Source organism: Anopheles stephensi, chromosome 3 (assembly GCF_013141755.1).
Source record: "Anopheles stephensi strain Indian chromosome 3, UCI_ANSTEP_V1.0, whole genome shotgun sequence".
Classification (NCBI taxonomy): domain Eukaryota; kingdom Metazoa; phylum Arthropoda; class Insecta; order Diptera; family Culicidae; genus Anopheles; species Anopheles stephensi.
This window is the reverse complement of record NC_050203.1, coordinates 27,643,921-27,670,049: the sequence shown is the minus strand read 5'-3', so window position 1 is coordinate 27,670,049 and position 26,129 is coordinate 27,643,921. Positions and strand designations below refer to the sequence as shown.

Genomic DNA, 26,129 nt, shown 5'->3' with positions numbered 1-26,129 from the left:
ATCACAAATTTAAAAATTAAAAGAGATAAAACTTTATTTTAATTAATTTTGAGCTACTTCCTCAGTTTTGCGCTGAAAACAGCACAAAAATAATAAATTTTGAATTGTCGAACAAACTTTTCAAAATCATCGTCATCATGGGCGATGTTTTTCGATGAAATATTCATACATACAAAACAGACCGATGTCGGAACCCTTTTGGCGGTCATTTTCCTACGAATAACCACAACCTCCATCGCGCTGGTCTGTTTGTCAACAAAGCGTAATGTGCTGGATGTGTTAAGAATATTGTAGGATCCTCAACCTTTACAAAAGCTTCCCAATGAGTAGTGAATTGAAAATAGCGATACTAAACTTTACCACTGCTTGAACCCTAATCATTCATCTGTATCTTCATCAGTACAACAGTAGAAGAGTATGGGACCCACGCATGGAAGGCATGATCGCGTTGGACGAGGAGCTACAAAACACGATCATCGACTTTATGAAGATGCCCCTAGAAGATTTCAAATACTTGCTGTCCCTGTCACCTTTTCGCCTCCGTCGGCCGGAAGCTTACACACGGGATGCGATTACACCGAAACAAATGCTGATAATCACCTTAAGGTTTCTGGCTTCCTGATTAAAGTTATAAAACGCTGGAAAGGGCCTATTGGGTAAGTGAATGACCAGTCCAGTCCAGTTTGAATATCGACGCAACATTAATACTCCCTATTTGCAAGTGCCGCAGCAATCGATCGCCTTATTCATCCCCGAGGTGTGCACCTTCCTAATCACGTTCCTTCGCAAATACGTAAAGGTACTTTTCCGTCTGATAACTACAATTGGTGACCAGTCATTTTGCTATATGGTTTCATTTTCCGCATTGCAGCTTCCTTTCACGAAATCAGAATGGCGTAAGGTGTGTAAAGAATTTTCACGAAAATCCCGCCTGCGATAGGGACCATCTGTGGAAAGCACATTGCTATCAAACGATCGGCGAAGGCTGGCAGCGACTATTGGAACCACAAACAGTTTTACAGCATTGTGCTGTTGGCCGTTGTGAATGCCAATTCCAACTTTATGCACGTTACCGTTGGAGCTAAAGGACAATACTCGTCGGCTAGTATTTTTCGCCAGTCTCGTCTTCGTCGCTTGTTAGAAAGTAGCGAAACAAGCATACCCGAAGCAGAGTGCCTGCGAGACGAATTGTCGCTACCAATTCCATACATGCTATTGGCAGACAGATCATTTGCTGCTTCCCCTTACTGTATACGTCCTTTCGATGAGCCAACTCAAAACGGTTCAGTCGAGCATGCATTTAACTCACGAAATGCCAAAGCACGCCAAGCGTTTGATCGGGCGTTTGCTATGCTGTCCCACAGGTTTCGGGTGCTTCGAAAAACAATCGAACAGCCGCCACGTATTGCAACCATAATTGTGCGCACTACTGTGTATCTGCACAATTTTATTCGTAGACATAAGCCAGATAAACTGGAGGAGGGTAATATGATTTGCCCATTGATAAATTTGCGTGAAGTGCCGGAAACCGCAACGGACGAGTTGAAAAATGTACGTTTGCATTTGGCAAATGCTTTTTTTGATGATGCCATTTAAAGAGGATAAACACTGAACACAAATGATTTCAAAAATGCCAATCACTATCTGTTACACTTCCTGTATCCATGTGAACGGCTCAAATCGACATCTGAAGTGTATAGGTTGTCCGGTGTACTTTTCATGGCATGACCAGCCCACCATAATCTGCCAGGCTGTGCAGTTTTTTTTATCTCGTCGTATCATGACCAATCTCAATCATCCTGAAATCTTGAAAACACATATCTGAGCATGTCAATCTGAGCATGTCAATCTGAGCATGTTCACTTCCGAGCCTCGGGTGGTCCTCTCCAAAGCAATGCTAAGGGCAAGCAATCCCATATCCTTCAAAAAGGTGTTCGTGGAGCGAGCGGCATCTTAATTGCCTGTCTATTATTTCAAAATTACGGCTTTCATCTTCGCCAAAGAAACGCTTATTTTTCTGGTAAATCCACCCAACTCTTCAATTTGCTCAACTTCAATATCGTCGCATCCTTCCGCAATTCGAATTTATTAAATTTTCATTAGCTGGAGTAGTAAAACAAAATTTCTCGTTATCAAATAATTGAAAAAAATATTTTATTTTCATTTTAATCCTTAATAAAAACACAGCTTCGTTGCAGTTGGTTTGATCATAAACGTCAAACGCATCTGACATTGCCAGCATGATCATACCTGCACATTCCAACCTAGTTCGCTCCGTTCGCCCGTGTCGTCGTTGTTTTTGCCCGTTCACGTCGCTTTTTTCTCTGTGCAGGGAAAAAAAGGTGTGCGTGTGTGTACAGAAATCCAAACATAGAATTTCCCAGTCGCTTTTTAAGGTGATAAAAGCAATATTCCAATTGTGCAAACGTTGTTCTAGGGTGGCGTAAATCCGTGCTTACTTCTCCGAGCAGCTCTAGTGCCACGAACCGAGAGTGTTTGTTTGTGTGTTTGTTCTGCTCGTTCTGCAATTTCTACGCCCAAAAAGCGGGGCGATGTAGTGTTTTTCCGGCGCAGTTAACCAGTGTAGCAAACCCCCCAAACATCCAAGCAACAAAACCAATTGAACCGCACGGCAGCAGAAACGATTCTATTTTCCGTCCGAAAGTGTCGAGTCACACCATTCTACTTCGCATTAGCCTGCACTAACTGCGTCCAGTTTGAAAATTGCTTCATAAAAACACAACAAGACCACGTCTCAACGAAAGAGGCGACACTTTTCACAGAGTTGGAAACGATTGGTTGTTTTTCCTCATTTCCTTCCTTCCGATTGCAGCAATCTATTGCACGGCAGGCGTCTTCGGTTCGGTGTTGGTTTTGTTAGCTCGGATGCGTTAGGAACTAGGTGTATTTTCCTTCCGTTACTATAGTGCCCTGTCTTTTCTGTTACTCCTACCCCCCCCCCCCCCCTCGCCCTTTCGCTTCAGCAGTGCGGAAAAGCTGAGCATACACAAACTCACACACACCCATACGCGAGCGTACGAGCAAGATCGTACGCACCCAGAGTAGCGCCAGCAGGCAATCGAACGAGCGAGCCGAGCCCTACGGCAGTGAAGAAAAGAAAATAGAGTAAAACTTCCCCCCCCCCCCCCCCACCCCAAGAACAAACGCGCGCGCGGTGGGCCATAGTAGTGGAAAACACACAAGCAGGAGGAGCAATAAATTCGCTGTTGCTTGATAAAAACAGTTTTATTAACAGACGTCGTCCGAGGCCGGGAACACGTACGTACAACCGCGGCCGTACTCGAGAAGTAACCGAACCGAAAATCCTAAGGTACATCGTACATTGTGTGTACAGTGTTTTGTTTCATGTGTGGTGTAAGGAGATAAGTAATGTGGTGTCTTTCATGCGTCTCTTCTCCAACTAATTCAGGTATTATTTGTTTTCATCTGTAATCTACTATGTTTGCGTTTTCGTTTTAGCGCTTGCACCCCGACTCTAGCTTGCTTCCTCTTGTGCCTGCCTGTCTGCAATCTCTTGTTCCGTGGTCAAACAATTCCGGGTGCTGTAGTGCACCAGACCCGAAATTCCTTCTCTCCGTATCCCGTATGCCTGTGCTTGTTGTTAGCTGTCCCCGCCTTTTCTAACCCAAATCTATCCCCATCCCATCCGTCGGTGTCTCGCTCAAAACCTGCTTTGTCACGCTGTTCAACGCTTGCTTAGAGTATCGCGTGCGTGCGTACGTGTGTGTGTATATAGAAGAAACACTTTTCTCACCCTCTGTCTACTCTGCTTTTCTTCGTCGTCATCGCTTTCCGTTGCCTTCTCTGCATGCACATTCTATGCAAACGCCCAGATCCCGTCTGGGCCCCCTCTAAATGCAGTTTGCTTCACTTTCGCATGCACCACCAGCATCAGGCGAGTTCTGTCAAGAAAGCAATAAAAGGAATTCCCCACCACCACCACAGAACCTGCCTGACACACAGTTTGATCTCTGGTCCCGACAGTATTGTTTCGGGCAGCGTTGTTGCCCTCCACCACACGGCCCAGACAAGACGATCGAAGACAGTCGCGCTGTGTGAGCGAATGTTTCCATAGCAGCCGCCAATAGAAAACACCCACTCACAACACACCCACCAGCACACACACACATCGAGATTGTGGTGGCGCATAGCGAGTAGTGCGGTGCCTATGCTACTACGCCGAGCCAAACTCTAGAAGAAAAACGTTCGATGGGTTGTTTGAAGAAGTGCAACGCACAAACCGACCGGTCAGATACATATATGAACTGCTGAAGCTTGGTTGGATGGATGGATGATGATGATGATGGTTAGCCAGACGGAACTGGATCAAACTCGCTCCAATTACTTTTGGGAATGGGTTCTCGTGTTCCGCATGGCAGCAAATAAGACAATCCGTATGTGTATGCGCTTAATACGGCTGGCCGCGTCGTTCTATTGCACAGTCCCACGGCAGCGGCCACCATAGTTTAGGACGTTCTGTTCGAGTGCTGGCTAATAGTAATTATTGACGATAAATTTGGCGTTGATAAAATTATTAGGAAAGGATGTTTGCATGCTTCTAGGCAAAGGAGTACCTAGTGTAGTTTTGCAGAACGATAATTTATCCCCGACCAAAATTCTTGATTATGCAATTTATACAAATGAGTTAAGCCAAAAAGTGTAAAATTTTAAGGAATTTGGAGCGTCATTGGCGTCAAATTTCCTGTACGCAAGATGAAGATCGCAGATAGTTTAATCTTGGTTTAATAATCGGTTGACCGTATAGCAGGTTCCTAAACATGTTTATACCTCGCCAGTCCTTATAGCCAGCCCATTCAATGTCCTGAGAGAATGGGCAACTGCAGGTCTAAACTAACTGCCCATCTACCTACTAAGGGTAAATGAAGTAGAGGAAGCCGGAAATAGTAGACCAGGACCCCTGAGATATACTTCTCTGCAGGGTGCAAATAAGGTTGCAAGAAAAACTACCTCCACTCCACTCAAAACGCCTGCCGCAACTGGAGAAGCTGGGTCTGTACAGAAAATTTAAGTCCCTGTACTCGTTTACAACTCTCAGACATGGACTCTGTCCAAAACGGCAAAACTAGAAGATATTCAGTAGAATTTGTTGTCCCATACGTGCCTTGCGGAGACCTCGGGTGATCACCGGTGTACCTTGAATTAGACTGGTTGGGTGATCATGTCTCGAAAATGATACCAGACAACCCAGATTGCGCTTGGAGTGCTTGATAAGTAAGTAAGCTTATCATCATTGAAAAGCTCTCCTTTTTGGTCAGCTAGTTTACTCAGTCAAGTTTCTCTATTTTCCCTATTTATTGATGTGTATAAGTTTAACAGTTAGTGTATGTGATAAGAAAGACAACCGATTTTACAGGATGGAACCGGTTAACATTGTTAGGTGTGCTCCAAGATTCCAACGTCAGCGTAACCATTCGCACGCAACTCTACATCAACGATCCATCCATCCATCAACCCAGAGCTCTGTGCGGTGCTTGATTATCTGGACGATTCATATTCCGTTGCTATCTCTGTCCGCGTCCCTATCTCAATTTGGATGGTTGGACACACAGAGGAAAAATAATAACATTGCGATGCTGATTAGAGCGGCAACATACTGCTACCGAAAATTTTGTCTTTTCGACCAAAAAGCAGTAAAAAGCAGAGGCTTTATGACCTAATCGTATTTCACTGCAGTTGTGTGTGGTTTACGTGTCTGGTAAGGTTTGGTAGGGTTGGGTTGGGTTTTGAAATGGAGCAAAAGAAGAACTCGATGACTAGAGAAATTAAAAATTGTCTTTCTAGCAGCTTTAAATCAATAGATTGCTATTGGAGCTTTAATATTGCCCTTAAACAGCACAAACGCACACCAGCCAATAAACAGCATTACTAAGCTCCGGTTATTGGCAAGAAATATTAGCGTGAGTAAAGTATTTTCTCCAGTTGTGCGCTCTTTCCTTAAAGTCCACAACAATCATGATTATGCTTGGAGTTCTTCGTGAATCGCCGCTAAGCAGCGTACGAGTACCATTGCATGGAAAAAGGGTAGCTCACCTGCGAATACGAGAAAATTGCCATTATTCAATAGCTAGTAATAGTAGTTTTACGTACTTTTATTTATAAACTTTTTTACTTCAGTTGTAAAATTCCGGAAAATTTTTTGTTTTTCCTTCGCCTCTACTATCAGGCGAAAATCGAGACTGTGACTTTCGTTAAAAAAAAGTAGTGTGCGAGCGAATATTTTCGTTAAAAGCAGACGCACACACTGGGACACAACGGATCTTAACGAATCCAAACGTCACCGAATCGGTACAGCTGCGCGGCACCGTGTATTTCTCTCTCTCTCTCTCTCTATGTGTGTGTGTGCGTGTGTAACCCCGCGCGCTTATCGTTTTCTGACCGAGCGTGCGTGCGTCTGTATGCGTGTTGCCCATGGGAGCTGCACAGCGTCTGTGTGTGCGTGTGTTGCGGTTGAAGCAGCAACAGCGCCTACTTTGGCTTCGAGAAAAAGCTCCACCGCACCGTGTTTGTCCAGTCTCGTCGTCGTCTTCGGTGTGTGTCAGTCGTCATCGTCGATTTTAGTGTGTGGTGCTTACGTGAAACGAGCAAGCAAAGTTCGCAAAACGGTGCAAGAGAGTAGAGTGAGTCAATTCCGTTCCCAATAATATGCCCCCCCGTCCCGCCATTAGCAGTAGTCCCGAAATTGTTTGTGGAAAATGGTTTTAGTGCTTATCACGGAGCTTCCTTACGCCCTTCAGGCTGGCGAATCCCAGTAGCAGTAGCGCTCCATTGTTGCAGGGCAACCGTGGTGTAAGAGCTGCTACTAGACGCCGAGAAAGAGCCCCGGGCAAAGGAATTTTTGTCGACTACTCCGCAACGGAAGCACATACACACACACACACCTGGTCGTAGTGAAGTTGTTCCGAGAAGCAACAGAACCACCGTACGGCTCACCCTCGACCTCCTTTGCTAATTTGTCTTTTTTTGTGTATCTTTACTTTTTTTCTTTTTCATATATCTCTGCTGCTGCTGCTGCTGCTATCCCGTCGTGTGTATATCGAACATGGAAATCGTCACGCTCTTCTTTGGTGGTGCTGAAAATAAATCATCACCCATATCCTCACGGATCCGCTGCTTCCCTTTTGGCAAAACCCGCTCGCTCGCCATCCGGCACCTGAACGCGGCTCCGGCATGCGCTTCATATCGGATCGGTTTTCTTCGGGATGATCTGCAACTCTGCCTGGACTTTCGGAAACGGATGTGTTGCGTGTGTGCGGAATGCTCGTGACCCGGTCGTCATCTACACGGCATGAACGAAAAATCATATCCGGTTGGGGGGGTGGTCTCAATGCTTGGGTGTGTGCTCATCCGTGAAACCAACCCCATCGTGTGCGCGTCCCTTTCGCGGACCTTCAACCCCTGCAAACGGACCGATCATCGACGACGGTGTGTGTCCCGGTTCGTTACCGTGCCTGTGCGCCTGTGTATGCAAATGCGTACGTGGTGATCATGTGCGCGTTTGTGTGTATCTGTGTATCGTTCGTCCTGTGTGCGCGCGCTTTAATGCTGGTGAATGTACTGTGTGCGCGCGGTTGGCCTGTACCTCTCAAAAAAATCCCGTCATCGTGTTTGACCACATGTGCCTCCTACTGTCGGCATGAAAATGCATGCTGGAAAAATGTGTACAAATGAAAAATGGTACGCGACAAAAAAAAACAACCCACCCCAAAACGTCCCGAAATGGCGACGAAAAATGAACGTCAATCGCGCGATCGCCATGATGATTGTCTCAAAATTCCACCGATGACGATATCTCCCTGCTCATCGTGTGCGTACGTGTGTGTGTGTGTGTTTGTGGCTGTGGGATGTTTCCGGTGCGATTGTATGTGGTGCAACGATGGGAAACGCTACGCGTGTAACGCCTATGGAAATTTGAAATATGTTACTCTGTGTGCTGTACGTGTGTGTGTGTATTGTGCGCGCGCGTGTGCGGCAAACGCCTTGTTGCCCGCGTTCGTGTATCGGTGTGTGTGTGTGCGCGTCGCGTATCCCGTTTTTGTGTTGATTGATTGCTTTGTGATTTTGCCCCGTACTCGACTGGGTTCACCAAAACCACACAACGCCGGGAAAAATAAATGTAATTTAAAATATGCTCAACTGGCTCCGGCACGACACTGCCGTGCGTAACTGTTGTGCCCGTGTGTACGATTGTGTGCGTATTTTTGTCGGGTTGTAACGTCTCGCGCGTCGTCGCCTCTCAACGGTTGCTTCGTTCGTAACGTCTACACTACGCTTCTCTCTGTCTGGTTGCGTGTGTGCTCTCTCGCTCGCACTCAATACGGGCCCTTTCCGTACGGCTCTGGCTTTGGGTGCGGATTTTGTTGCGTTCCGAACGTGTGTGTTTCTTGTTGGAATATTTTCGCGTCTTCTCCAACAACGACGTCCGGTTGTGTGTGTGTGTGCGTCCGGTTATCTCTTGCGTGGCGGATCACCGTCATCATCGTCATCTGCTGCTGCTGCTGCTGTTGGTTCCCTGAAAATCATCTCTAAATCACCTCCGTCGTTTTGGGACGCGTTGTAACTGCTTCGGTCGGAACGGCAACACTCCCGGCTGTTGTCTGCACAAACAACCAACACTGAACTTCACGCCACAGAACCAATGGCTGCTATCAGGAAAAAGCTGGTGATCGTCGGCGATGGTGCCTGCGGTAAAACCTGTCTGCTGATTGTCTTTAGCAAGGATCAGTTCCCGGAGGTGTATGTGCCGACCGTGTTCGAGAACTACGTGGCCGACATCGAAGTCGACGGCAAGCAGGTGAGTCATAACCCACAACTTCAAAACCCCTTTCCGAGCATTGAAGCACACAATGAGCGAAGAGGTCCACGACTAACGCGCCACTCCTTGCTCTTTTTTGTGTGCATGGTGGCGCGATCATGTGATATGAAGAATGAATGGATGTTTGAATTCTTTTTAGCATTGAGAGGAATTAATTAATGAAGTGCTGTTTTTTTTTTGTAGGACACACGCTGACTACAAAAGCTTTTGAGAACATACACCAGTCACACACCAAAGTGAAAAATTGCAGGTGTCCAAGATTATGGGTCCGGGTTCAGATAAAGATGTCTGACTCATTGGGAGTGTATATTCTCTCTTCTTTATTTGGTGCTTGCAAAACACCTCGAGGATTTTGGCATTTAATTTTTGTATTTCCTTGAGTCGCGTCCACGTAAATATCCCTAAGCGGAAGTTATTCCCGGGTTCTGGATGGGATTTGATTCCTGGTTGTGACGTGTCTGGAAGAATGGTGACGCTTCGCACAATGCCACCAAGCCGGTCCTGATGCACTCACTCAAAAGGGTCTCTTTAATGCGATCCGACAGAGCTTTCTCAACCATTTAGAATTGTAACACTCTGGAAAACCAAAATGTTTTGTTTTATAATTCCAGATCTTATGATTTGATCAAGCAAAGCTGTTAACCTCGAACTTTATTGAGATGCATCTAATGCCTTAAAAAATCCGGAATTGTTCAAAGCCATCCGGGAAGAAGCAAAACCGCAACATGGTTCCCTCATTCAATCGGTTTTGTGTGCCAAGTGTGCAAATTAAGAAGGCGAAAAAAAAAGACCGTGGTGTGTGTGTGTGTCTACTACTACTATTGGACGCCTAGCAGAAAAGCGAAAACCCCCTTCACCACCGAGGCCAAATAAAAGCCTGGAAGAAATAAGACGACGCGAGGAAAGTTCATCCGCCTGCTCTGCTGGGTTGGCTTTGTTGGTGGTGCTGGTGGGTTTAGCCTGTACGCGCCCGCCCCAGGTGGCAAAGAAAAAGGCAAAACAAGAGTGCGTTTTCGTATAAACAAACAACACCACCGCGGTGGAAACACACACACACATGATGGGTGCGCGGGAAGTTGGTGAAAGAGAGCGAAAGGAGGATCGTGTCCCATCCATCGTCAACGGGTTGTAGTTATCCACCATCTGAAGACCACCTCGCCAAGGGGGATGGTGGTGAGTGTGTAAAGTCGGCGGAATGTGGTAGATTTTTGCTTGCCTTCGCTTTTCTTTGGCCTGTCCAAGCAGAGGGCAAAAGAAGAACTGGATGAAAAAAAAACACCCCTCGATGGTGGACGATGCTTAGCTTTTGACCCCGGACGACTCACATACCTTATGCCTGCTGAAAAAGTACAAAGAAAATAGCTGCATCAAACTACAAAAATTCTTGCAAAAATGTTTTAACTACACTAAACGATAGCTCTTGCAAAAAGAGGCTTGTGTATGTCGGCCAAGGGTTTAGAACAAGCGTTGGATCTTAACTGCTCTCGCGCGCATCGTCTCCAACCTTACTCGAGACACGAGCGCAAAAACCACATCATCCATCCTGGCTCATATAAGCAAAATGCCAGCCAGCCAGCCGTGTCTTCTACACGAGAGTGAGAGTTTTATGGAGTTTTTATGATGCTACGGCGTCGTCGGCAAGAATATAGCCCTCTATATGCCCATCCACCGCAAGCACTTTACCTCGTTAGCTGTTTTCGATTTCAAGAACGCGAAGGTCCCGCTTGCCTGTTCATCGTGTTTTCTTCTTCCACGTTTGCTGCAATTGGCGACCGGCGAATGTGTTGTGCGCGCACACAGTCAGTCACACCGTCCTTCCAGTCTTCATCTCGTCTTCGCGAGATCGCGAAAAGATCATGCACGGTAGGCTTCTCGGTGTGCTTTGTTAGCTTTGCGAGCGCTGGTATGGAACGGAACACCACCACAAAGAACCTTTCGTAGTCGCGTCGTGTTGGAGTCGTTGGGTTATTGGAGTAGCAGACAAAAATCTTCGCAAGATCAGCCATATTCATTCCGAAACGGGAAAAGATGGCTTGATAGAAGAGTTGGCGATGGCCGTTGGAATGATGGACCCAAGGCAATCTGGGACAATTTAAATTGGGACTGAATTAAGTCTCCGTAACTTTAAACGTTCGAGGATTAATAGGATTACGATTTCAACGAACAGTTTTGTATGTGGAGTAACCGGCAGAGATCGCGTATACGGGTTAGAAGCATTCTAAAAAACCAGCGGCTCCCGTTCCCAGCTGGACTAATTTAACCATTGTCATCCCTTTAGAGTCCTTTAGCATCTCTTGTTCCTTTGCGTTGGTCGCTTATTGGTTGTAAATGTCCTCCGAGAGTGAGGTTCCTCCAACACCATCACAACGATGGTTTACTGGAACGTCCTCAATCGCTCGTTTTAAGTGATTGGCTGCTGCTTGGACATGGATGACTTTAACTAGAGCTTTTGAATAGCAATGACGATCATCTCCAAGATCCGGTTCACTATTTAAACTGATGCTTCCAGCCTTGTCTTCTAGAGTTTTTGATGCATCTGACCCAATTTGATATTCTGATTTTTCCAGTAAGGAGAGACTGTTCGAAAATCCTTAAAAAGGGGGCAATCAATTGTCAAGAAGTGTCTCAGGATGTCCGAAGTCTTTCTTCGTGAGGTTGCTCCAAAGTGTTTTTTCCATCGTTACTCCAAGCAAATGAAAATTCTGTCAAATCTACGCTTATTATATTGGCCACGATGATACAAAAGCCTATCGATGGTAGAGTGGAACTTAAGGACATACGACTGTTGTGCCTTCTTATTCATTTTGGCCTAAGGACCTCTCAGGTCATGCCTGCCATTTCTGGCTTACTAGACTTAATGATAATCAAGTAGTTGGATAGCTAGTCCTCACCACGGAGAAACGGTCCGGATGGGATTTGAAGTCCGGTCCAGCCAAATGAAGGCCGGCACCGTTGTCACCTCTAACACCCGGACCGCTCCCGAATTGTTTGACTTTGAGCAGTCAGAAAATCTGCCGGACGTACAAGAAATTCTTTCCACCCATACCCATGTTCCTGTGAGTCTCCATTATTCCACTTGTCGAAAGGAAATTGGCACAGTAATAATTAAAAACACCAACATCCAAGAACCAGAAGCCTGTTTATTCTCGTTTCCTTTCTTCCGGTTGCCGGTTGAGACAGACGGATTTTGCTTATAAATTCATAGCGCGAATCTTCTGCCATTACCTTCTTGGCACATGGAGCAGGAGGTTTGGTGTTTTCCTTGCGTTTTCTCTCCTCTGTTGTTTTATTTCGCATTCATTTCCGGTTTCTTTCAAGTTTTGTTTGGTTCTTTTCCGTGTCACCGGTCTACTTTGTTCTCTCTAGTTTATAAAGGCTTTTAAATGTTTTTATAAAACATTTCTGTCTTGACGATATTCAAAATATTGGTGCTGATTTTGCTCTACTGTCCTGTTTGACACCAGTATTTGAATCACGAGTCTAGAGCAGGAATGTGTGTGCGTAACGGTATTCCCTTTTTTCTTCTTGTGTTCGCTGCTGTATCTTGGCAGCTGGCCAGCAAGGGATTAACGAATTGACGCACAGACTCGCGGGTTGAGATATATATTTCCTTGGTATATAATTATCTCCGTAAACAGTCATGGATGGCGAATTAATACCGAAAGTAACAGGAATGGAAAGTTAAATGGTCGTTGCCTGACGATTATTCCATTTCCAGTATTGGACGAACAGATTTCGATAGTAAGGAGTATCAAATGAATAAGTTAAAAAAGTGTATCTTAGTTAGTAAAAACTTTATGTAATGTAAGTTTTAAAGCTGGATAATGATCGGATTCCAAGAGTGAAGTTTTTTCGTTCATGAACCATTGATGTATCTGGCTGGTTGATCAAATACACATTCGGGTTGTTCTATGAAGCGAAAAAACAAACCCAATGACACCACACATGCCCTCAACAGTTCCCCGTTTTATCCAAAAGGCAAACATATTCGAACTCTGGATCGCGCGCGCGCGCGCTCTTTCGCACTCTTTTACTCGCGGTCAATATTTATATGATTGAAACGCAGAAATTTGACTTGGCGGTTGTGTTGCTGCTGCTGCCTGCATTCCGTTTGATGTGTGGTGTTGCTCTGCTGTCGATGGCGGAGGGCATCGCCGCCGCCATGTGGGGTTGATGATGGAAAGAGGAGATAGGTTTTTTTTCTCTTTACTTGCCTGCCTGGCTGCCTGCTTGTGGTTCTTATTTAAATGCTCTTTTGCCTGCTGCTACACACGCGTTCCTGTACGATCAGTCACCGCCTGTTTGAGACGGTTGATTCGCACTCGAAAATCTCGGCTCGGCGCAAATAGAGGCGGTTTTGGTCGGTTGGTTTCGCGCGTTCGTTTCGTACGCCCCGGTGTCAGGCGTCAATCAAAATCATGTTCTCCAAATCCCTTATGACCAACCAACCAGCCGCTCTCGGTCGGCGGTATATGAATGTTCGAGTGGATGTAAAAAAATACTAAATCCCGTTTCCAGCCACGGGGTTTTCCTCTAGCTCAAGTTTCTGCGTACTCTGGACGGTCAGTGTGGATGAAGCATGATGCAAATATTGAAGCATTTGAAAGCACTAGTCTTTCAATAGAGCCCAAGTTACGTTGTCCAAGTATGAGTTTGGTTTTGTCAGATGGATGTCCAAATAGTGTCCCTCAAGACATTCGAAAGAACATGCTGTGAAAACTTTGAGTACAAATTTAGAGAACCTTAGAAACACCAGAGGAATATCAGAAAGAGATAAAAGCTATCAGAATTCTACATTTGATATAATGTTCCAGTTGATATCACAATAGGGGCACATTATTTGATCAATGTCCTTGATCGAGGATATGGACCAAGAAGTTGGACCAAGATAATTTTTAAAATAGTGACTTTTGCTTTAAGGACTTGCTTTAAGGTTTAAGGTCATTTAACTCAACAGACAATCACAGCCCTCAGCCTTCGCTTTTTTCTTCCAGCTGCTTTACTGTTAGTTTGAAATCATGTGCTGCAGTTATGATATCAACTGCGAACATTGTCCTGAATTAGATAGTTGTCTGGTAACCTTTTGTCAATTTTTAATAAGATTTGCTTTGTTGTTTTAGGATTCAAAAAGCTATGACCGTTTGAATCAAACGCCCAGCAGGGATGAATTTTCCACGTTGAAACCAAAACGAAACAGATGAATACCTCTCATCCAAAGAGGCACACACAGTATAGCGCAAGCCTTATCGATGAGATTGGGAACCGGTACGATTGCCCTCCTCCTCCAAGAACCGACACTCTCGCCCATCATGCAGTGCGCTGATGGTTGAAATTCCTATCCCATTAGGTCACACGCCACCACAGTCCAACCTACTGCAATGGGGAGAAGGCTACCGCGGAAGCGATCGTTTCTTATTTCAGGTCCAATATCTCGCAGAAGAAATTCCTGCAGCAGCAAAGCAGTGTTTTGCTGATGATCATTATTTTTCATCCACGAGGACCGATTTTTACACGATCAAGTGGCGAATCGGAGCATAATTGGAGTTTTGAGTTTGAATGCGAAAATTGACTCCCACCCTCATTAGAGAGCTGTAACCGATATAATTGAGCGGACAGATACGACAAGTAGTAGTTGAAGAAGGAAAGACACAGCAGCAGTAGTAATCCATCTCGCCGGACTTTCATAACCCCCCCCCTCCCCCACGTTTCGATGGAATTTAATATGATTTGCTTTCGGGGAGTTTTTTGTTGTACTATTTTTAGAGCTTAACTGGACCGCCGAACCACCGCTGTCTCGAAGTGTGTGTGTTGTTTTGTAGAAACTTTCATCGTCCGATCGATCCAGCAGATGAAGTGTGTTGTGTGTGATGAGAAATTTAAACCTTCTGGAATCCTTTTGTGCTGGGGAACCCTTTCCCTTTCTGGAGTATTCACCAAACGGCAGAATAGGGCTTATCGGCCAGCGTGGCATGCTATTTCGCAATGAATTTTATATCTATTTTTATCATCCCTTAAACAATATTGATGCTGATTTCTGGTAATGGTATAAACTATCGCTTCCCTAACAGGATTAGCACGGGAGTTGGGTGATTTTGTAGATAGAATGTGTTAAAAGCCCTCTGATATAGGTCCGTAACGATTTATATCCCCCACACGGGGTCTGGCTGGTGGGGCAGCTTTTGCTGTGCTAGACGGCGATTGGTGATGTCAGAGCGTGATGAGAACTGACCCCCGACACCACCGAGCAGCACCTTTTTTTTCTTTTCGCGTTCGTTCGTGGTTCTACCGTGGTCTCTGTTTCGAGATGAGCTCACACGGTTCACATGTTCATTGTGCATATAAAGGTGAATAATAAAATTCCCGTCCATCTTCTTCAAACCTGTGTGGACCGAGGGGGTAAGCTGCTAGCTGCATCGAGTTTGCAAGCCCCATATTACAGCACCATGGCAAGGCAAGGTTGGCGGTCCTCGTCTCCCGGGGGGTTGTTCGATGTGGAGCTAGACAAGCACGAACAAGATTGCTATCTCTACAGGGCATCGGCAGATGCTGGTGCTTTTGATATTTATCAAGAAATGCATAGAAGCATTCCATGTACCCAGGTTGTTGGATCATACATCTTATCGATTAATAGCTTACATCGAGATATGGGCCCTCAGATTTGCATCTTTCGCGGTGATTACGTTGAACATTGTAGAGCTCTTGCTCCAACTTGAGCACAGTGAGCCTCATCTCAAGGATGGACAACTCCGGCAACCAATTTTAATAAAATTATCCTTCTAGCAGTTCTGAAAGTTATCTGTTTGGCGGTCCTGCTTTTGTTCTGGTAGACAGCTAATGTTTCATTTGCATTTCAGGACTGGTCATAAACCCCCGCCGGGTCATCTCTCTTTCCCCGCCTTGCCATCTGGTGCTTTGTTTGTTTGCAAATGAAGTGTACGATTCGAGAAGCCGGAAACAATTCTGCAATTAGTCATTGAAGTTGGAAAAAAGGGGGGAGGGAGAGGGGGAAAGTTTTATTTGTCTTGACTTGACTCTACCAATAGATTCAACCAACCCCTCCCTCCTAGGGTTAGAAATGGAAGGGAAGTCCGGAGTAACAATCTTGCCCGTCGTTGTCGTCGTCATTGTGCAATGTGCGGCTCAGGTCATGCTTTTTCTTGGAATGGCGTAGGACACTGCAATGGAGCAGATTAAGCAATAATGATGGACCTTGGGCCGGGGGAAAGGAGAACCAGATGTGTTGGTAGAGGGAGAGAGAGAGAGGGAGAGCAGATGAAGCGGCAGCAGCTGCCGTTGCACTTGGGGTTTTCTGTCCGATTCTAGAAGAACCGTCCATCAAGACGCTCTCCCCACTCGGTTAGCGCAAGCGGAAAAGATAAGAAATCTGTAGCAGTAAGCGAGTAGAAAAAAGTGGGCACGAAACACTATCATGCAGAGCTCTCCACAACGTTGGCAACAACATTACTACAGCACCAATACCGATACCTTGTGGAGGGTTGTAGTACGCAACATTCCTCCCTGGATAGATAGGGCGAGCAAGGAAGAGCCATCTCTCGGCCTGCTGCCATTGTCTCGCGTCCCCGTTTGTGTGAACTTTAGGCAAAGGTGCGAAGAATTTATATCACTGCAACAGCGACGAGACACACGGCATATATTCGCTGCGGGTGCGCACACGAATCCACTGATAAGAGAAAACTCACCGATAACTTTCCTTCGTAACGCAAACCAACTGCCAGCGCGCACCTAATCGCGTCTCTTCTCTCGCTGTGTAAGGTTGTCTCACAGCACCATCGTCGCGGGTTTGTTTTTGGTGCGGTTTGTTGCTTTTCTCTTTTTTTTGTTGCTCGTATTGGTGTGCTCTCCACCGTCGCCTGACCTCGGCCTGGAATATTGGGGTGGGTAGAGGAGTTCCCACCACCACCAACCCCCTTCGACGGGGAAGGGGAAGATATCGAGAACTGTTGGTGAATGAGGGCGACAAACACAAACCACACTCGGTCGGGCACGTATCGGGAAGCTCATTCGCGCGCACCCCTGAGAGATACTATCGAACCACCACACCACACACCGGTGGAGATGATAGTATTTTACGTAGGGGACATTGGGGTAGAGTGTTGTCCAAGCTTAAGGGACGGGTAGAATCCAGGACAAACTAACACAAATACTAGCGCTACCGTGGTGTAAGAGGGGGTAGAAATGCTTTGACCTGGCCGATAACGTTAATTTTCTTTTTTTTCAAACGTATCCGTATCATGATCAACGAATATGGTGAGGGGACCTCATTCAGAAAATCATTGGATTGTGACAATTTACTTAACACACCTTTCGCCCGAGCTCTATAGAGCTCTGGAAGATCCGGAAAAGTGGGCAAGGATTAAATATCCTTCTCCATATAGCAGCCCTTTCTACTGCCAGCCGATTTTGAACTTGATCGCCACTTTTCCTCATCCGATTACTGCTTTTAAGTCCCCCAGCCAAGTATTGGGGCCGAATTGCTGGCGTTTGCCCTCCGTCAGTCAGCCAGTTGGAGGGGGGGGATTGGTATCAAAATTCAATATTTCTTTCCGCTTTCGCTCTTCGATATCTCTTCCTTTCTACGCTTTTGGATGCATTTTTTAACCTCAATGTGTGCCCTTCGAACGCTGATGCGATCGGTTGTCAATGCGCACGCCGCACAGCTGAAGGGCTCTCTTCAGGAATGTGTGATCATCTCAATCTATCTGCCCTAGCTGTAGGTTTCCAACCGAGCAAAACGAGGAAGAAGTGTGTGACTTTCTCTGGCTGTAATGAATGAATTTGATCATATGAGAGATGGTGAGCTTTGGAAAATGTTTTTTTCATTTATTTATTAGCGTTAATGATGCTGCCGCGTATCTTCAAGCGTTTTTGGAAGGCGTAACAGCTTCTTTCGGAATGTGTTTGGCTTTCTTCCTTCTACTGTGAGGTCGAAAAGCTGGGTAGAAGGTCGTGAGCACCTGCTGCTGCATAAATCGCACGATCGCCCCGAATTCAATTTATTGGGAGGATCGAAGGCTATGTTTTTCTTTTGGATGTATGAAAATAGTATATTTGGTGGTTATGTCCGACTCTCCAAAGTACCCGGTAAAACGGTGCCTTGAAGCAGGGCAGGGACTCAGTCATTAGCAACATTCACAAGACAGAGCTCGTTATAGTTGGGATCTCGCTTGAATTGACACCCAAAATTACTCTAGTTGCTGTGTCAAATTGCAAAGCTAATCTATTTATGAAGTTCTTTTTAACGGGCGATAAAAATTGGTTAATCATGAGGAGTTTCGGGCATCGAATCGATCATAGTCGAAGCACGAAGACGAGCTTAGCAGATCATCAGATGGACCAGATGGTCTGGATAACCTGCCAACCAGGTTCTGTTTAGAGTTTGGTGGGACTGGAGGGACATCGTATATTAAGAGACTATCCTACTATCAACTCAGGTCTCTATTGCCAACAACAAGACCGTGTGACTGAATCCATCGAGAACAAATTGCCAGAATACTCCATTAACCTAAAGGGCTTTTCAGGAGGTCCCATGTAGTCTTCGCCTACCATTTTGATTTTTTTCAGATGTAAGCCAAGTCGTAGTAATATCATAGACAGTCTAGAGCCTTAAGAGACTAGAGGCAATGCACAATTCATACCAGGTGACATGTGCCTAAAAATACTAATAACGAAATTTTCCTTTTCCTTCATTTTTTCCAGGTCGAGCTGGCGCTATGGGACACGGCCGGGCAGGAAGATTACGACAGACTGAGGCCGCTGAGTTATCCAGATACCGACGTTATTCTCATGTGCTTCTCAGTCGATTCACCCGACTCGCTGGAGAACATCCCCGAAAAGTGGACACCCGAGGTAAAAATTCCCGCCGCCATTCGTGAAAAGTGGCATTCGAAGGGATTTGCTAATTGCGCTTGCCATTGTTGACTGAAAGATTACTGCCCGGCATTTTTTTTGTTCTTTAATAATACATTTTTAAAGGGTGTTTGCCAATGCATTAAAATGTACATTTTGTAACTGCAATTACAATCTTCGGTGCGTATCAGTGCGGTGAACTTGTTTGTAGAATGCGGCTGTGTTATCAGCACACAAACACTTCCTCTCTACACATTCCTGGAGCAGCGGCTGTGGTAAATTATGACATGACTCACGGCCCCGCAAACCAATCTCAGCAGCGCGAGCTAATGGGTGTATCATTTGGCCGGTGATCGTAAATGGCATGAATCATCCGATTATTTCAATTCCCGCTTGTCTTAAGCTTCTTTTCCAACGCAAGCGTTTAAATAATGAGCTGAGAAATTAAGAAACAAATACTGTTTCTTACCGGGTTGCAAAAAATGTTAAAGAGATAAGCCTATTTTTGGGTTTTCGGACGTAACGCAATATAATAAAATGCTTTTGCACAGAAACTAATTTGTTTTCTCCCCTGTTTCTTCTCCCCTTCCCCTTTTCAGGTTAAGCATTTCTGCCCCAACGTACCCATCATCTTAGTCGGTAACAAGAAAGATCTCAGAAATGACACTCACACTATTAAGGTTCGTAGTGACCGTGCACGTGTTGTTGTACCTGGTGTTAACCTTTTTTTTCCTCCCCTCTCACCATCCCTTGCAGGAATTGGCCAAAATGAAGCAGGAGCCAGTGAAGCCACAGGAAGGACGTGCGATGGCCGAGAAAATAAATGCGTTCGCCTATTTAGAGTGTTCGGCCAAGTCGAAGGAAGGTGTGCGCGAGGTGTTCGAAACGGCTACGAGAGCGGCGTTACAGGTCAAAAAGAAGAAGAAGAGTAAATGTGTTCTGCTCTAAAAGAGCAAAGCCAGCATTTGTGCTCCCTACTGGCGCGGCGATCTGTCGTTCGACACGCATAACATAGCCTCATAGCCTGAGCTGAGACATGGAAGTGGTGGAGTTTGGAGTAGGAGGACGAGGCGAAATAGAGGGAGGGGGACATATGGCGAACAACAGCGGGAACAGCGGAAGGAGAAGAAGTATAAGGAAGGGTTGGTGTGTGCCTGCGCCAAGGGGTAGTAGGGTGTGTGTGTGTGTGTGTGGATGGAAGTAGATAGAGAGAGGGAAAGTCAAGCGCCGCTATATAAAACATTAACAACCGTTTTGGTACACGACCCACGACCGCAATGAGATAGAGGAGGGAGGCCCCTATGGAAAGTGAAAAAATGACACACACACACACACATACAGAAGATGCAAGAAAAACACAGCCGCGTTCAGCCTCATCAGAGATCGTACAGCATAAAAAGAATCCTTTTTTTAAGAATGAAAAAGAAACATCTTTCGAACCAGAGTGAAGGATCACCTTTCATCACATACCGAGTAGACCAAAAACAAAACAAAGAAGGAAAAGAGCGGACGCGCACGGAGAAAATATAGGGTACCACCTCAACCCACTCTATCTCTCTCTCTCTCTCGCGGGATACTACAAGGATTATGAGTTCCACGCGAAGCCTAGACACGAGCCTTACGGGTTTTACGCGACAGGAAATGCAACGCTCTAGATATCTAGATCTACCCCGTACCATGTACTGCTGCTGTTGAGCGTCTCCCTTAGCCTTTGAGCTGAAGCTGCGTCAGAGAACAAGTAACACACAGCCGGCCGAAAGGAAGAGCCCACGAACGTCTTTTTTTAACATGTGTGTATGCGTGTTGTGTTTACCTAGGCGTAACGCAACAGCATACGTGAGATCAGTTTCGTGGACAACGGTGTCATTTTCTAGTAACCGCATCAGGCGCAGAGACAGGCAAGCACACATAGAATTACAATTTTCGTATCATTTTAAAAAGATCCACATAATAATACAAGAGCTTTGAATTTAATTGGATGGATCGAATCAAGTACGAGATGATCACACACACACACACGCTCATTTTTTAGGAGCAGAGGATGAGAGATGGGATTTTGCGCGGCATCCCTTAAACTTTCCGAAACCTATTTTTTTATGCCGGCGTTCACCATCATTATTCTGTGTTTCTCATACTACCAACGCCTTCCTGCCTGTTCTTCTTTATTTTATCTACATCAACATAATACACACACACACCTACACATAATACGTGCATGCATAAGATGATGGCATCTATTAGATGTGTTTTTTTTATTATTAACTATTTGGTAAGCGACTAAGAAGTAAAACAACAATATGGTGGCGTGCTTGTGGTGGTATGTGTGTGTAGCAAAACGGTGAAAAAGAGCAAAAGCATACAACAAAAAAAATCGACAACTTAAACGTGTAAAAGGATAATGCTATAAAAAAGGATGGGAGGGCAAATACACACACGCACACACACACACACACACATCCAACAACCATACATGATTCTTCTTTAGCCAGTCCAGGCACTGGAGCCCAATGTGTATCGTTCGTTCGTATCGCACTGTTGAGTATCATATTTATGGGAGAAAATCCGAGCAAAACAGCAGCAAGGACGGTGGCCCATCCACAGTTTTCTTTTTGCAATACACGCGAGATGTTCGATTTAAAACAAGCGCGGGAGCATAATTAGTGTGTGTGTGTAAACCACCAGGAAAACTATCCCCCCCCCCCCCCCCCCCCCATCCCAATGTATATGAGAGATGGTCCTCTCTGTGAGCACTGAGGGCCGGTTAATCCCTTCTGTTTTTTTTTTTTACCGGAATCGACAGTCTTTATCACAGACAGGCGTGAGTGTGGAGTACTTGAGATTTAAGGGCCCAGAACGCAACAGCCCTCCCCCACAGCAACACACACGATGCAATTTGGCAGATATGAAGAAACCACTGAAGGAAACAATTTGTGTACGGGCGCATAAAAAGGGATTCTCCTAGATTCTTCGCCACGAGATACTTTAGCAGAGGCAACACAGACGAGAGTGCGACTGGTAGGGATGATGAGCGCGCGAGAGATGAAACAGATTTAGGATAGTGTAATAGGGTAAACATACAACAAAAAAAAAACACACACACATAAACACACACATACAGCAGCATTAGAGCGGTCGCGAAGCAAGATGCAGGAAGAGTCAGAATTTTAAAACACGGAATGCAGAAGAATAAATTCTAACCAATGATAAATGGAAAAATCACAACAAGCGGGAAACGTCATATACACGCACACAACACACACAATCAACAGAAAATCCGATTTATGTCGTCTTCGTGGTGGTGGTGGTGATAAATGGAGTTTTTTTTAGTATCTAAATGGGACGTTTGAAAGGATCGTGCGGTCGAGAAGTCGTAGGGTGTGTCGTCCTCGTACCGTGTTCTTGCGTGTGGTCGAGATTTGAATCCACTTTCCACCGAGCGTGTGCGTGCGTTGTTCCGGAGGTCCTGTTTGGTTGGAGCCATATTGTTTGAAATTCTGACAAGGATAAAGTAAGCGGGTGAGTAGTAAAATGTGAGCTAAAACCGTTGATTGGACAAAAATATTGATAACATCCTGTGCATATTTCCTTTCTGTTTCATTTTAGAAGCGAAATGCCTTGTATTTCAACGCAGGTGGTAATGTATTGTTGTAGTAGACCAAAGAAATCAGCATGCTTCGGTGCCTCGAAACACACACACCAACAAGCCCTGTGAAGCTCGTTGTACAGTGCTGCTTACGCTCCGTATCGTGATCATCCTTTGCGTGCGAACGATCCATCCTGCTCCTCCTGTTTCCGTTGTGTCTGGTGTACGTATGTAGGACTATATCTTCTTAGTATAACTAGACTACTTTTGGAAAAATGTTTGTGGGGGATGTTTTGAAACTACTGCTGGGGAGCAGACACAGACCGGGCCATGGTACGACACCTGTCTGGTAGTTTAAGGATGTTGTGTGAGATATGTTCTGTATACTCTCTCCATCTCGTCGCAATGCCACCCAACAACTCCTCATGCACACGGGTCGTTTTTTGGTCGGGATCGGCACCCGGTCGGTACCGGGAATGATGTGATCAACAGGTAGAGTGCATCTCTTATTGGAGCGTTGACACACGCACTAACACACAAAAATCGGGTATTTTAGGATCTATATTTAAGTAGCCATTTTCGGTATTGTCTCGACCCGGTGCATTGTGAAAAGGGTCATCATTTGTAATCCAGCCATCGGTCACCATCTTTGTAATCGCTGTTTTTATTGGTGCCCCTGCTTGATTCCCCAACTATTGGTAGCGCCTATAGGTATCTAGTGATGGGAGTAACCACTCAGTGCACAACTGGTGTGGTAAATAGAGCTCACAATAGTAACAACTCACAACCACAAGCCAAACAGAACTTCCCCACCAAACGGTTTACACAATTTCGGCCACTTCACGTGGCAAGTTGCACGTACTCCTTTACTCTCGGCACTAGACGGGAAAGCGATAGATAATCCGTTTGGCCGCCGGGTCTGGGCCGGTTATAATGAGAGCCAGGGTTGCCATATGGAATGACTTTTGTTGCAAAAAAAAAATCCCTCTTCGCAACTGTGTGAGGATGATGAATCGTAGACATCTGTTTGGACTGATATATCACTCACAGCTGGTTGCACGGGTGGGCAAAAGAGAGAAGGAACTACACACAATCTTAATGAACTTTTCATTATTTCTATTTCTACTACTTCTAATCCTACTCTTAAGACCTACCAACCTACCGCAATGAAAACTACTTGTATTCGTACTCACGATCCTAATGCTAAAGAACACACGCGTAAAATCATCTAACACTGTGCTGGGTGGTTATTGAAGAAAGCGCAGAACATATACATAAAAATAGGAGCAGAAGACAAAACAAAGTCATGATAACGCTTTTTAGATAAAGAAGAGATAGGCCTTTTACGGAAGCCGTTTGAAATTTACGGAAGAGCATCATCCTCTTTGCATATCCCCAATCTAACAATGTGGTGGTGGTGATGTTGAGTGGATTCTACAGAACCGATCCGGGGTTTTTGGCAGATAGTTAGGAGTCGAAACAACTAGTGCAAAATAATGTTGCTGCTTGTACGCGGTTAAGCGTTGCGTTCATTGCTGTTTTGTATTTTGTTATCGATTCATTGGCGGCGGATTCATACTCGAGCAGACCTTTAGGTGGGAATCACAAGTCCCGCATGAGTATCTTTCGAGTACAAGGGGATCCTGGAGAGATGATGCTCATTAGAAAACGACATTTTGAAGAACTCCTCCTTGGTACAGACCACCTGGACGACAAGGTCTGTGGAGAGATGATGCTCGTTAGACAGTGAGGCTCTAGCGACTCCATAGCACAGAGTCTCTTTGTATAGGGGGCCTCTACAGCTTAGAGGCGCCTTTTTTATAGATAGAACCCGCTTGGATGATGAGGCCTCATGGTAGTTGTTGTGGATTGGACCTCGAAATCCCTTGGGGGAGACGAGAACTGCGAGTTAAGTTTCCTTGAACAGAAGGTCTCTGCTGCTAGATAAGGCATCCTGGCATCCCTTTGGACTGCGATACATCTTCCGTTTGGAGGACTCTTGATACATGAAACATAGATAAAGAAGACTCTTCAACAGCAAAGCCTCTAGAGATGAGGATTACGTTTGTATACGTGTTCCCTAGTGCGAGATTCTTCACAAGACAAGATCCTTGGATTTTCGTTAGACGAAGAGCTATTTGCTAAGATTATTCATCTTGGAGCTACTTAAGGCCTCTGCAGAACCCGCCACAGTTTCGTATGCTACATTAACAATCAATACTTTGCTGAAACGTCTCCTCGTTGGTTCAAGAGCTCAATTGTGGCAGTGGAAATCCGCCATTTTATTTACCCGTTTTGGTTTTGTTCTTCTGTTTGTGCACCTTTACGGCATCGAAAGGTATTTATTGTACCGAGAAAAAGGGAAAAGGCTCGCTTTTTTGTCGCCTTTTCCCGCCATACCAATTGATTGATGTATGAGAAAAAATTAATCGCATAAACGCATTTCTCCATCACGTCCTTCAACCATGATAAGTCTTAAGATGAAGATAAAAACAACCATAACTAAACATATATATAGCTGTAATGCTTTCGAGTGTCACAATAGTGAAAAGAAATGAGAAGAAGAGAACAAACACCCCAACAACCACTTTTTTGCTGTATAGTAGTGCTGAGCATGAGTATAAAAGAGTAAATCAACAGGAAAATGAAAATATGACAAAAAAGAGAGACTCCCAACAGAGGGGGCAGATCAAAGATTGGCATTGCGCTTGTGATGTGGTACATATACATATACATACATAACTAGAGGAAACAAAAGGAGGAACAAGAAACACTTTTACAAACGAAAGCAGCAGAGACGGATGAAACAGCACACGATACATTGCCACATTTGACATAGACAAATGCGCAGAGAGCATCGAAACCGCAACTCCGCAAACACTTTTTTAGAATTAATCAAAGCTCTGTATCAATTATACAAAATTCAAGCCAAACCCATCAACGCCAGAACACATGCGTGCAAGCTTACATGTTATACATGCATGCTGCTGCTGGGGTCCGATGACACGCTCCGTGTTCAAATACAGCTTACAATCCTTCTCTCTCACACACACACTGACACACGCAGTCTCATGCGGATGGCGCCACGATCCGTACTACATCTTAGAAATATCATAGATAAAAATTAACTAATTATTAAACAAACAAAAAAAATGACGGACAGACATAGACAGAACCATATTTGTAATGAGAAACCGTTAACCAAAAGAAAAGGAAAAACGGACAAGATTAGGTGGAAGAGGAACAATTTTGATTTTAAAATGGTGAAACCCGAACATTCGTAACTGAATTAAAACGGAAAAAAACGCGCGCACACATAGATAGGGCGGGTGCATATCGTTGCCGAATAGGAAGAGACTTAGAAATGGAATTGGGTTGACAAAAGCGCGGATGGATTATTATGAGGGGGAAACAAATTTTCGTGTTTTGGTGAAAAAAAGGGGTAAGCCAGCCAGCTAGCTGGGAGGAGAATGTTTGATTTTGATAAGCTCGGTAAACTACTATTGCTATACTTGTATTTGCTCTGGGAAGGAAGAGAAGGAAACGGTTGAGCTAGAAAGAAGATGGGAAACCCCTAGAAACACACTCCTACTGTAAGGAAAGAGTTTGGGTAAGAGCGAAAAAAAAGAAACAAAAATCCTTCGGAAGATGTTTTTAAAACTTTATTGATTATGTGCAGCGGCAGAACTCGCAGAATGCAAACACACACACACATACACGAAACAAAGGATAATGGAATGTAAAGGGAAATAAACCTATGTTTTCAAAAAAAAAAAAATGAAGTCGTTAAGAAGTGTCATGAAGTAATAATGAAAATGAGTCTTA

At 45.0% G+C, this 26,129-nt stretch overlaps 2 protein-coding genes across 11 annotated transcripts; both read left to right on the top strand.

Annotated features, from left to right (window-relative positions):
- Positions 1-213: 213 nt before the first annotated feature.
- On the top strand, positions 214-1,051 carry LOC118511550. The gene is made up of 3 exons (XM_036054769.1): positions 214-656; positions 723-799; positions 872-1,051. The coding sequence occupies exons 1-3, from the start codon at positions 418-420 to the stop codon at positions 898-900; spliced, it is 345 nt and encodes a 114-aa protein (XP_035910662.1). The 5' UTR covers positions 214-417; the 3' UTR covers positions 901-1,051.
- A 1,203-nt stretch (positions 1,052-2,254) lies between these two features.
- On the top strand, positions 2,255-25,452 carry LOC118511549 (ras-like GTP-binding protein Rho1). 10 transcript variants are annotated; one of them, XM_036054761.1, is made up of 7 exons: positions 2,255-2,396; positions 2,988-3,331; positions 8,673-8,833; positions 18,572-18,721; positions 19,321-19,401; positions 19,478-22,237; positions 22,325-25,452. In XM_036054761.1, the coding sequence occupies exons 3-6, from the start codon at positions 8,678-8,680 to the stop codon at positions 19,667-19,669; spliced, it is 579 nt and encodes a 192-aa protein (XP_035910654.1). In that variant the 5' UTR covers positions 2,255-2,396; positions 2,988-3,331; positions 8,673-8,677; the 3' UTR covers positions 19,670-22,237; positions 22,325-25,452. The 10 variants fall into 10 exon arrangements, with proteins under 10 accessions (XP_035910654.1, XP_035910656.1, XP_035910652.1 ...); XM_036054759.1 differs by having other exon boundaries at positions 2,280-2,396; positions 3,257-3,430; XM_036054762.1 differs by having other exon boundaries at positions 2,284-2,396; positions 3,257-3,331.
- The last annotated feature ends 677 nt before the right edge of the window (positions 25,453-26,129 follow it).

Coding starts and splice junctions, on each gene's coding strand:
- LOC118511549 (XM_036054759.1), top strand. CDS start 3,391: ATGTGGTGTCTTTCATGCGTCTCTTCTCCAACTAATTCAG. Junction 18,722..19,320: donor CCGAAAAGTGGACACCCGAG/GTAAAAATTCCC, acceptor TCCCCTTTTCAG/GTTAAGCATTTCTGCCCCAA. Junction 19,402..19,477: donor ATGACACTCACACTATTAAG/GTTCGTAGTGAC, acceptor CATCCCTTGCAG/GAATTGGCCAAAATGAAGCA.
- LOC118511550 (XM_036054769.1), top strand. CDS start 418: ATGGGACCCACGCATGGAAGGCATGATCGCGTTGGACGAGGAGCTACA. Junction 657..722: donor CGCTGGAAAGGGCCTATTGG/GTAAGTGAATGA, acceptor CCTATTTGCAAG/TGCCGCAGCAATCGATCGCC. Junction 800..871: donor TCCTTCGCAAATACGTAAAG/GTACTTTTCCGT, acceptor TCCGCATTGCAG/CTTCCTTTCACGAAATCAGA.